Source organism: Mastacembelus armatus, chromosome 17, assembly GCF_900324485.2.
Source record: "Mastacembelus armatus chromosome 17, fMasArm1.2, whole genome shotgun sequence".
Classification (NCBI taxonomy): domain Eukaryota; kingdom Metazoa; phylum Chordata; class Actinopteri; order Synbranchiformes; family Mastacembelidae; genus Mastacembelus; species Mastacembelus armatus.
Genome location: NC_046649.1, coordinates 24,719,012 through 24,730,538, shown reverse-complemented (window position 1 = coordinate 24,730,538; position 11,527 = coordinate 24,719,012). Strand labels below are relative to the sequence as shown.

The 11,527-nt window shown below is 45.4% G+C and overlaps 1 protein-coding gene and 1 long non-coding RNA gene across 4 annotated transcripts; both read left to right on the top strand.

Moving 5' to 3' along the window:
• The first annotated feature begins 3,959 nt into the window (after positions 1–3,959).
• On the top strand, positions 3,960–5,880 carry LOC113134471 (uncharacterized). 2 transcript variants are annotated; one of them, XR_003296071.1, is made up of 4 exons: positions 3,960–4,030; positions 4,626–4,724; positions 5,022–5,076; positions 5,397–5,880. It is a non-coding gene; the product is annotated as an uncharacterized LOC113134471 (long non-coding RNA). The 2 variants fall into 2 exon arrangements; XR_003296072.1 differs by having other exon boundaries at positions 4,004–4,112.
• Positions 5,881–6,885: 1,005 nt separating this feature from the next.
• Positions 6,886–11,063, top strand: LOC113134377 (zinc finger protein 664-like). Of its 2 annotated transcripts, none has more exons than XM_026313741.1 (3): positions 6,886–7,021; positions 7,887–8,034; positions 8,146–11,063. In XM_026313741.1, exons 1-3 carry the CDS (start codon positions 6,998–7,000, stop codon positions 9,483–9,485), a joined length of 1,512 nt encoding a protein of 503 aa, XP_026169526.1. In that variant the 5' UTR covers positions 6,886–6,997; the 3' UTR covers positions 9,486–11,063. The 2 variants fall into 2 exon arrangements, with proteins under 2 accessions (XP_026169526.1, XP_026169527.1); XM_026313742.1 differs by lacking the exon at positions 6,886–7,021 and adding an exon at positions 7,408–7,544.
• The last annotated feature ends 464 nt before the right edge of the window (positions 11,064–11,527 follow it).

The following is an 11,527-nucleotide window of genomic DNA, read 5'->3' as shown; positions in this document are numbered from 1 at the left end:
TCCATCACAAGGCCACATAGAGACCAACAACCTCACACACTCACACTCACTCCTATGGGCAATTCACAGTCATCAAAGGATCAATGTGAATGCAATGGATCATTGCTCCACAGAGTTTGGATGTTGAACTTTATGTCCATTTTATGATGCTAATGATAAAAAGCAGTCAGAATAACCTCATCAACTGCTGCGTGACATCATTTCCTGTGTGTGACCTCATCACCTGTTGTTGGATGAAGAGCAGGTTCTTCAGTCGGGCCTTCCAGAATTGAAACTCTGCTGAGGGAAGTGGCTTCAGTCCGTCCAGAACCAGCTGAGATGAGTCCTGCTGCAGGAACTCAGACACAAGCTCCGCCCACTCTATGATAGTCCAGTCACAGGCATAGAGCAGCTTCATATCTGACAACTTCCTGTCAGAGAAGAGAATAACCTCCATTTCTGTACATGGGTAATAATGTCTGTGCAGCCTGCAGCAGTTTTCTACAAGCACTGTCCATAACAGAAGCTTCCCTGACAGAGCGTTTTAATATGAGGACATGTTTCTGCTGACTGCATCAAAGATGAGGTGATGATTCTTCATGCGAGGATAAACTGCCCAAACTCAGGTGCAGGACATGTAGAGACTGAAGCTGAAACTGCTGCCAAAGATAGAAGGATTTCACTTTCTGATTTTTAATACATATGGAAAAATATCTAAAAACGTATTCCTAACTTATTAAAAACTTATTTTCTTTATTTTTAATTATTACATTTTGGGTTTTTGTGTTCTCTTTGCTATGTACACATGCATGTTTGTGCTCCAATAAAAAAAAACTGTGATAACGTCCAGTTAACGTCAAACCTGTAACATCAAACAGCTCAGCCTGTGTGTGTTGGACCACCCTACCCTCCTTCGGCGTCGTCATCATGAGGATTTCTGTCATGCAGAGCACTATCATGGAGACCATCATCTTGTAGACTGCTGTCATAGAGACCATCATCATGTGGCACATCATCACAGAAACCACCATCACCAGGGTCATCATTGAGAGCGTCATCTTGGAGATCATCATCATGGAGGCCGTCGTCATGGGGAACGTCGTTGTTGAGGCCGTCGTCATGGAGAGCATCAGGAAAGGGCAGGAAGGTGCATCCCTCAGTCTGAGCCTTCATCACCAGCGCTTCATTCTTCTGTCTCTCCATGAACCTCAGAACCTCGTCAGCCACACCCACCGCCCACCTGCTACTGCTCTTTGGGTTGCTAAGTAATGGGCAGGTCACCTGACGAGAGAGGTGACACACCTTAACCATCAGGTATTAACTATGGCGTGAACATCAAACATCAAGTTAACCTGTACAGTTAACTAGTTAATTAGTTTACCTAACTGACCTCAATGCTACAGTCACCTGGTTCTTTAGCTTAAAGTAACATCCCACTAGCCTCAGTTTGTTTCGGCCGCAGTGACGTCACAGTCTAACGTTACCTGCTCGGTGACAGAGATGATGAAGCTCAGCACATCGTATCCTCGAACTTCTTGAATGATTAAAATCTTTCTGTCGTTTTCCTTGGTTTTGGAGACACAGATGACTTTACTCGTGATATTTCTGGGGAAGTCGAGGCTGACGGAGAGTCCATAGTCCCGGTGGATAAACAGGTTGCAGTAATCTGCGGTACAGAAGCGGTTCAGGACCACCTTGGTCGCCTCCTGTGACTCGAACTCCCGCCAGGTTTCCTCCTCCAGCCTCAAGCTCTTCACGGTAAAACTCTGGATCGGATCCTCGGCTCCGTCTTTCCCGTCCATAGTGCTCTTGGCAACCTCCTTCGGCTGAAGCGACAGAGTTTAACGTTGTAGTAACGATCGGCACCAACGTCTGGACAAACCGGATCAAAACTTCTGAACCAACGGCGCGTTCTTTTCTAACGGTCGGGCTCGCGCTGGTTGGCTTCAGTCTTTTCTCTGTGCGTCGGAAAAACAAGAATCAAAGCTTTTGATAATAAAAACACTTTGTTTATTTATTATGGGGACTGTTTTGTACTCAATAGAAAACTGCCTCCTGATATGCCTAGTGCAGTTTTATCATGCAGATCAGTTGATTTGTATTTTGGAAATAATATTAAACATATCTCAACTAAGAATCTTAACCGGTACAGAGGCCAATCATTATTTGTATTACCTATTTAATTTTGTTTGTCCAACATTAATGTAATACTATATAGAACCAATCGTAGTTTGGATCATGTGACTCAGGGCTAATATTACCCTTTCAATCCAACATAGGTTATGTAGATGCTTGTCATGAGAAATTTGGTCCAGAATACATACATGCATACATACATAACATGTCTGCTTCCCTGCAGGGGCCCAAGGTCAGGTATGGTACACATGGGACAGCAGAAGTCAGGTAAAAAAAAAAAAGTGGTGTGTTTCCATTTTTTAAGTCATTGTCTTCATGGAAAAAATAAACAAGAATTTAGCAGTTAAAATCACATTTCTAAACCATTCAGAAAGGCTCCCAGTCATGTGGCCCAGCATGTAATAAATTTATTTATGTGTGTGTGTGCGTGTGTGTGTGTGTGTTCAGGTTATCACTATGTGCATTTTCATTTTTGATGAGCTGCCAGAGGGGCAGCAAGAAGGTCGTGGGTTCGCATCCCGGCCTTTCTGTGTGGAGTTTGCATGTTCTCCCTGTGCTTGCGTGGGTTTACTCCAGTTTCCTCCCACAGTCTAAAAACATGCATGTCAGGTTGATTGGTGACTCTAAAATTGCCTGTAGGAGTGTGTGTGAGGTTGTCTGTCTTTGTGTGTCTATATGTGGCCCTGTGATGGACTGGTGACCTGTCCAGGGTGTACCCCTGCCTTCCACCTGAGAGAGAGCTGGGATAGGCTCCAGCAGATCCCTGTGACCCTGAGCCAGGAAAAGTGGGTATAGAAGATGGATGGATGAGCTGCCAGAAAAAAGTGCAGATGATCAGGTTTGTTTTTCCTGTCATTTACCAAAAGTTCAAGTCTGTCACTTTATCCTCTAAAAACAAATTATTAAGAAACGAAAATTGAAATAAATCTGTTGATGACAACAAAGGTCTCACCCATAACACAGATCCAAACCAATATGGTTCCTTCTGACATCTCTATAACCCTTAAAGACCATTGGGAAACCAATGGGATGGAAGTGTAAAAAAAATCCTCTGCCCTACAACTTTGAATTCTCTTTAAATTTACTTGAGATATTATCACTTGATAGTGTTAAGATTATAACCAGTTCAAGTTGGTGAGGCTGCCATTAACATAAAATGGCATTTAAAAACTACAAAGGACGCGTACTCCTCCTGTTGTCTATTTGTCTATTGTCTATTGCCTGTTCTGTGTGACTCCTGAAGCTGAACCTGACAAAGTTATGGGTGATTACTCCAGGGTGATTATTTGATCAGGGACAAGGCTAACCTGGCATTATATAAACACTGCAGTAAACACCAAAAATATTTGACTAAACAAACCATAATGAAATGCTCATATTTTACAACCCACTGCTACAAAAGTCAGTTTTTTTAGTTAGAGTCTGCTCTTATTAATACTTTAAGTTTAAGTCAATACATTTTATTCACAGTATATTTACAACAAATTGTATATTGTAAATGCTAATAATGGTAATACGTAAAACAAGTTAGCAGTATAAAATCATTTAAGTTTGCATGCATGCTGTATTAAGTTCCTCCACCTCTGCCTTTATTTCCAACTGCTAATATCCAATCAGATGCTGTAAAAATAAGCTGTGAAATGTTTTACACAAATGCTAATTTAGAAATGACGTTATTGTTTTATTTAATAATGGTTGATTTCCTATTATTCATGTTCTGGGTTAAACAGTTAAAGCGTCTCTGCATTAAAAACAAAAACATCTTCCGTCCAGCAGGTGGCGGAAACTCCTCTCCAATGTTTGTACACCGGCAGTAAACCCCAGAAGAAGAATCGCACGCTGTGATTGGTCGTTGTTGTGCATAAAAGCAACATGGCGCCGGGCCGGAGACGAAACATGCGACAGAGTGAAAAAGGTTAAATAAATTTTTATTATATTATGGTTCTATTAGGGTTCCGATATGAAGCGGAACACGGGCTCTGTGCTTTCACACAATGGTAAAGTAAACTCATGAAAACCACTTTTCTGTCTGGACGCTTTGTGACGTGAAGCTAATATGCTAAGCTAGCCGGAGTCTGTGGCGGGATCTTGTGAAGACCGAACAAAGCGGAACCGTTACATTAGTGTCAATCTGTTGGCTCGGTCACTTCTAGCGGTATCATTTCCGACCCACCGTCTCTACGGATCCGGATTTAGACATGCGGGTTGGCTTAGTTCGTTAGTTCGGTTTAAGCAGGTCACGGTGCGGTCTGAGCCCTGTCTTTAGCCCACAGTTATTCACATTCCGGAACCTAAAGTTCGCCGAATGACCCCTTAACGGTTCGCGTTTGCTGTGAATAGTCTCTATGGCGGACCAAACCTCAGGGAGTTCCTTTAATACTCAAGACATCGTTAAAAACCGGGGATTTTTAGGCGGGTTCTGCAGCGCTCCAATCCCTGCACATGAATCGTGAAAGATGCGGAGATTTGAGTTTGAGTTGAATTTATCCGTCTGTTCATTTTCCCATCAGGATCAACCAGAGACCTGGGGACCTGAGTCGAAAATGTGGTCTGACCCTGCCCCTCCAGGCCCAGACTCAGGACCTGATGTAAGAACTGAACACTTGGTTGTAAGTACTGGATTCAACGTGTTTAGTGTTTATTAGTGCTGTGTCTGAGTAGATGAATTGTTTGAAGTGATCACAGGTCCTGTCCTGTAGACAGGTGTGTATTTACCTGTTCTGCCTGGAAGGGATGAAATAAAAGGCCGACTGAAGCCCCCCCTAAAGCAGACTGTTCACAGGGTGGGGGGGGCCATGACAAAACCGGACTGAAGCGTATTCTGATCCAGGCAGTTCAGTGGGGTAATTCAGTGGGGTGTTTTGCATATGTTCTATGTTCAACCCTGCTTTCTGATTGCCTCTCAGAATTACCTGTGACCTGGCTAAGATGAAGTTGTGATGTCACACCTCAGACATGTTGGTGAGTGTCCTCAGCCAATCATTTTTGCGATGTCAAAGTAGGTGGGGCTGGTGTCTGGGAGATGATGTAGACAAAAGGCCGAATTGTAGCGCCCCCATCAGGCAGTGTGTTCTCAGTGTGGGGGTGCCCTGACAAAGACCCCTGAAGCGTTTCTGATCCCAGAACAGCTGACTGAGGTCATGTGACCAAAGCAGCCAAGCCAAGGGCCCATTAATACCTTTTCAAGAGAAAGGTGATCATTGACTGGTGTCAGTATTGTGACGTGCATTGTGCTAACGTGTCCAGGTGTGTTCCTGATGCTGGACTCCACCTGTCTGCAGGTATGTGGAGCTGCCATGTGACCCCAGTGTGGTTTCCTGTGTGCCAGCTGAGGTTCTCCTCCACTTCATCCACAAGGAGCTTTTTATGAGGGATTCTGCTTCAAAGCACATCGACGTAAATGTACATCATGGCCACACGGAGGCTTTTTAATACCAGCTCACATCAACTGTTCTAATCGGCTGGGAGCAACTGAAATGGGAGTCCTGATTCATAGTCTGAGCTGCTCTTCACACTGTGGGGTTCAAGTTAAAGAAGAAAATGTTCTTCTGTGAAGTCGCATATTAACGGGAACCTGTAGAAACCAGAGTACAGAGGTTCTGTAATGTCTTGAGGAACCAAACTCATTAAATAAGAACCCTGCCCTGAAACAAACTTCCTTCTGGTTTATTTGGATTTGTCTAAATCAACACTTTGTTTTTAAAAAAAGTCTGCTTGTTCAGATGTTGATCAAACTGTTGAAATAAACTCATGAGAATGAACTGATCTGCATCTCTTTTTACAGCAGTTACTTCATGACCTTTGGTCGTTACATCACTGAGGCTGTGATCCGGTTAGAAACTAAGTAAAATTTGACTGAAATACTTTGGTTCTTTTTATTCATGTTGTTCAGGTCAATGTTTCTTTGAGGTTTATTTCAGCTCATTTGTCAGTGGAGTGTGAAACTGAGAAATCCCACATCGAACAGGTGTTTCTTGTATTACAGGTGTAACAGCCCCGTGACCTGGGGCCTCTTTTATTTAAAACCATAAACGAGCTACAGTGTAAATCCTGTTTAATGTGGAGGGGGATAAATGTGCTCGAAAGGTCTGGTCCAGATGTCAGCCCCAGGTTTCACCCTGCTGTAGTAACATAACAGCACCCTGGATGGATTGCTGCACAAAACCTGAGGGAAGGAACCCAGGACAGGTGGAAAGAGCACCTTGTTCTGGTAGAATCGGCTTGTCCTGGATTGGCCCTGTGAAACCAGGTGTGTGTTGAGACCATGGGATTGATCACAGAATTACTGGTGATTCCAAACATTAGCAGGAGACAATGGAAAGACAAACAGTTGGTTCAGATAAATCACCGAGATTAATGCCAGCCTGGTTCTGGAGCAAAGCCCAGTTCAGCTGCACAGAATAAATTTAACTTGCTGAGTGGATTAAAGATACCTGGGAAATCCTGACCCCTTATCCCGGTTTGTCAAATGAACATAGTGGACACAATATGGCTGCAGACAGAAACACGTGTGGTCTGCTCAGGTTTTCAGACGAGGCTCCACTGGAGGGAGGCTGGGGTCATGGGTCAAAGCAAAACAACTTATTGATCTGTAGTTTTTAGATACTTGTCTTCACATACTTGTGCTCACCTGAGAAGTTTCGATTGTGTCCAGGTGTTTGATGCAGCCTGTTAAAGACAGAGGCCTTAACAAACATAAACACGTAAATAAAACAAATAAACTACATTTCCTGTAGTTCCACTTTCCCTGTTTTTCCTCCTTTCCCGGAAGTCCGCTGCTGCAGCAGGACTTGCTGCTGTTAGCTCCTGGATTCCGCGCTCGGTCCATCTCAGACCTCAGACCACACCGACACCGTTTTTGTTCAGCAGCTGAACCGGCGGGATGGACACCGACGGGACCTCACCGGTAAGCACACCAGCCGGTCTCATGTCCGTCCTCCCACCGGCTGTTTGGCTCCGGTGCCGTTAGCCGCGCTAAGCTAAGAGAGGGAGCCAGGCTCCATCCAAAAACTGATGCGTGTCGGGCAGTCCTCAGCCCGAGCACACCGACCCAAACAAAGACCACACGTTTGATTATTGGTGCCTTTTTAATTCGGCCTCGACTGAGCAGAACTCTGCTTAGCTGAACCTTAGAGGTTCGTGAAAACCCGGTCCGTTTCTGCCAGGAGAAACTGGTTTCAGTCCGAATAAGCGATTAGACGAAGACTGGACCTGCCTTCAGCTGGTTTAAGTGGCTGTTGGGTCTGCGAGACCCGGACAATGGACAGACAAAACACAAGGACGGGACCGTGAGCGGAGTTCGGCTAAGGTTCTGCCCAGCCTGTGTTGGAGCTGGCTGATGGGGTTTTGTGGACGAGGGGGCCCGAGGTTCGGCACAGATGTGTTTCCGACTGTGCACATGTCCTGAGATTTGGATGATGCTCTAATCAGTAGGTCCAGGGAGACCAGTACTGGTACCTATAGGTGGACTTGTTCTCCAGATCTCAATGTTGAGGATTTGACATGAGTCCACATCTTCTGGTTCTTCAAAGCCAGTTTAAAACTAATCTGATTCCGTTGTCATAGCAACGAGTCTTTAAACTAAAAGCGGTACAAGTGCAGAGCTGATTGGCCCAAAGGTTTTGGCGTGACCCCCCCAAACATGAAGGGGTGGGATGTGGAACCACTAGATAAATAGATAAAACCTGAGTTGTTTGATTGATTGGAGATTATAATGATCGGTGTTGTTTCTGTGAACGGACCGATTGATGAAGCAAATGTTTTTATCTCAGGAAGCAGCTGAAGAACTTGGGAACATTCGGATCAAAATAGAGCCAGATGGAGACGTGGAGATCCAGTCGTATCCTGTCCTCAAGAAGCTGTCCGTCAAACTGACTGACTGCAGGATGTGGCTGGAGGGGAGGGACTTCCTGTCTCTCGGTAACCAATAAGAACTGAATTAGTTGTTTTCTTATTAAAAACATCTGTGTGTAACCAGGTGAACCCTGATAAAAACTATTGTCTGACCACCTTGACCTCTGACCCCTCCAGGTGATCACCCTCAGCTCTGGACCCAGATGCCAAGGACACTCCATCTGACCAACACCGGCAGGAAGATGGTCTACTGCCCTGAATGTAAGAAAGGTTTCTACAAGAGGTCTCATTTGGAGGCTCACCTGAGGATCCACCAAGGACAGAAACCCAATGAGTGCTGGCAGTGTGGGAAGTCCTACCCGACCCTGATGAGCCTCGTTATCCACCAACAAATCCACGACCGCAAGGAGCCCTACCAGTGTTCGTACTGCGACAAGACCTTCGCCCTGAAGAGGGACTGGAAGACTCACCACCGGACACACTCAGGGACCAAACCCTTCAAGTGCTGGTTCTGTGGGGATGGCTTCGGTGAGCAGGACGAGCTCACTGAACACCTGGAGCTGCACAAAGGGGAGAAGTGCTACCACTGCAAAGTCTGTGACAAAATGTTCGTCTCCTACCAGGGATTCAACTTCCACCAAAAGTCCCACAAGAACCAGAAGCTGCTGCCCTGCCTCAAGTGCAAGAAGACCTTCAGCAACCCTCAGAGTCTGAAGCTGCACCAGGTGACCCACTCAAACAGAAAGCCACATAAATGCCCCACGTGTGGCAAAGGCTTCAAGCTGCTGAGTGGCCTGCGTTGCCACCAGAGGACTCATGAGGACCTGAAGGCCTACCACTGCACAGAATGTGGCAAGTGCTTCTCCAGCCTGCAGGGCCTGAAGCTGCACAACCGCACACACACCGGCCTGAAGCCCTACAAGTGCACTGAGTGCGGGAAGAGGTTCACCCAGTCGCCCCACCTCAAGTCTCACATGGTGACCCACACTGGAGAGCGTCCGTTCCTCTGCACCACCTGCGGGAAGAGGTTCACCCAGTCGTCCCACCTGAGGTCCCACATCACGCTGTTCCACGTGGGCGAGAAGCCATTCACTTGTGGCGACTGCGGGAAGAGCTTCACCATTGCCCACTACCTGAAGATGCACCGGCTCAGCCACACCAAGGAGAAGCTGTACCAATGCTCGTACTGCGAAAAGTCCTTCTCCTACCACAACTCGTGGAGGGCCCACGAGAGGATCCACACTGGCGAGCGTCCATTCAGGTGCAGGGACTGTGGCCAGAGCTTCATCACGTCAGGCTCGCTGCTTAGCCACCAGAGGTCCAAACACACCGGAGAGAAGAGCCACTACTGCATCACCTGTGGAGAGTTTTTCTTCACCAGCTCACTGCTGCGGGTCCACCAGCTCGACCACACCGGCGAGCGGCCGCACGCCTGCAGCTGCGGCAAGACCTTTAAAACCAAAGGAGTGCTACGCTACCACTTGAAGAGGTTCATTGACCACCAGCCAGCCAAGTGAGTCCACCAGAAAATACTACCTGTGACACTCCCGAAACACTGCCCCTACTGACGGAGGTCTACAGACTGAGACCTCCACAGGACGAATAAGACACTGGGAGGTAACAGGGACAGGTGTATGCAGTACAACTGTGCGATAAATCGCTTTATAATCTCGATCCTGATTCAGGCCCCTATGCGATCTCATTCTCACATGACGACGATTCTGCCACGATACGGAGTAAACAGGCTGCAGAACCTCATTCAGATCCCTGCTGTTTGTAAGTTTCCTTCAGTATCACAGTGATCCAGGGACTGTTGTCTGTGCATCCATGGGCTCACTGCAAACAGCAGCTGATCACAGTGAATTCTGCTGAAGAATAATTTGTATCAACAATATAGCAGTATATCCCATCTGTCAAAGCATTATGGGAAATGTAGTCCATAATTAGCCTCCATATAGAAGTAAGGTAAAGGTAACACTGAGTGACAAACTCCTGTAATAGTCCTAGTTATCTGTAGTATCAGTGTATTTATGAGTGCAGGTCAGAACATGGTTCTTGCATTTTCTGAACACTCTCCTCACATCTTCTTAATTTCCCCCATGGGGGACGACTAAAGTATCTATCTATCTGTCTATCATACAAACCTGTGGAGAGGAGATGATTGGACAAAAGGTCTGCTCATTGAAAAATGTGCCTATTTTTTGTTCTGTGGGGGGCGGGTCACTTTTGTCTGGGGTTTGGGGGCACAGTGCCTGAAAGTTTCAGCTTTTTGCGTTTAACAGTTTTCTTACTCCACAGTGTGTTTAGCCCAAAGCTGCTTGTTCAGAACCAGGAGTTTGTGTCTTTCTAGACCAAAAACCCTGTTTGGACTAAGGACCAGCTCCAGTCTGTAAGCAATCAGATACTTTGAGTCTGTGTGATTTCACATGAACCTGCATCGCTGTATCTCTACCTGTGTCTCCTTGTCTGAAACTGTAAAAGGCTGATTGGACAATACTGGACTTGCTGTTGACAGTGACCAGGAACTGAGAACTAGAATAGTTCTTAGAACAATATTTCAGGGGACGTTTTTAGCTCCTACGTTAGAGTAGGTACTTTCCAGTACAATAATACAATACAAACGAGTGATGTACATCAAACACTAACTTGCAGCACAGGCCACCGCCATTTTTAAAAGTTAATTTTAGTAATGTAAACAACAGTTTTCCAAAGGAAGAAAACTCACTAGTTCCAGGCCGATCGAGAGGTCTTGATGGATTAAAGTGAAACATGAACATTTTCGGTAGTGTTGCTGTGTGTACACTAGAGAAATGACCATGAGACTTGTGATGAGACAGAATGAAAGAGCTGAGCAGAAAATCCAATCTGTATGTTCAGTCTGTTGCAGCTGTTGTGCAGGGTCTGAGTTCCTGTCACCGTTTTCCACAATCAGCCAGACAGCGGCCAATCAGGTCTCGGCGCAGCAGAAAGACAAATGACGACAGACTTGTTCTGTGTGCCGTCATGACAGGTACTGGACCGTGACCATGTGGTCATGAAATGAAATGTTATGCTACATCCTGCTCTCCACTTTCACAATAAAAGACTCAAACGTGTGCTTGTGTTTTCTGCTGTCCCCAACACTGATTCCAGATCAGTTTTTAGGAGCTATGGGATAAAATCAAACTCAAATAAATCTGAAATTTCTATTTGAGCAGACAGATTGGGTTTTGTGTGTCCCAGAGAAAATCAGGTGCTTCCCAGTATTTTTATTACTGGAATCAATAAAAATAGAACTACAACATTTTACAAATAACCTGCTGAAATAAAAGTTCAAGTACTTTCTGTCAAATGTGCTTCAAGTAAAAGTATTCATTGTGTCCTGTAAGGTGATCAGTCATTCATTCATGTGAGTTTATGAAGTTTAATCAGAGAAATGTTAAAAACTGTAGTTCAGTGTTTGAGTAAATGAACAAAACACATCACAGGTTAGAAATAAGTTTCCACATCGCAGTAATGCAGGAAATGTTTGTCATAATGACTTTCACATGTTTTAGAAACTTTTTGTTACTGATTTGAT

Bases quoted from the DNA above. Each gene is read 5' to 3' on its own strand.
- LOC113134377 (XM_026313741.1), top strand. From the start codon at position 6,998: ATGGACACCGACGGGACCTCACCG. The intron at 7,022-7,886 runs GTAAGCACACCA...TTTTTATCTCAG, and splicing joins ACACCGACGGGACCTCACCG to GAAGCAGCTGAAGAACTTGG. The intron at 8,035-8,145 runs GTAACCAATAAG...TGACCCCTCCAG, and splicing joins GAGGGACTTCCTGTCTCTCG to GTGATCACCCTCAGCTCTGG.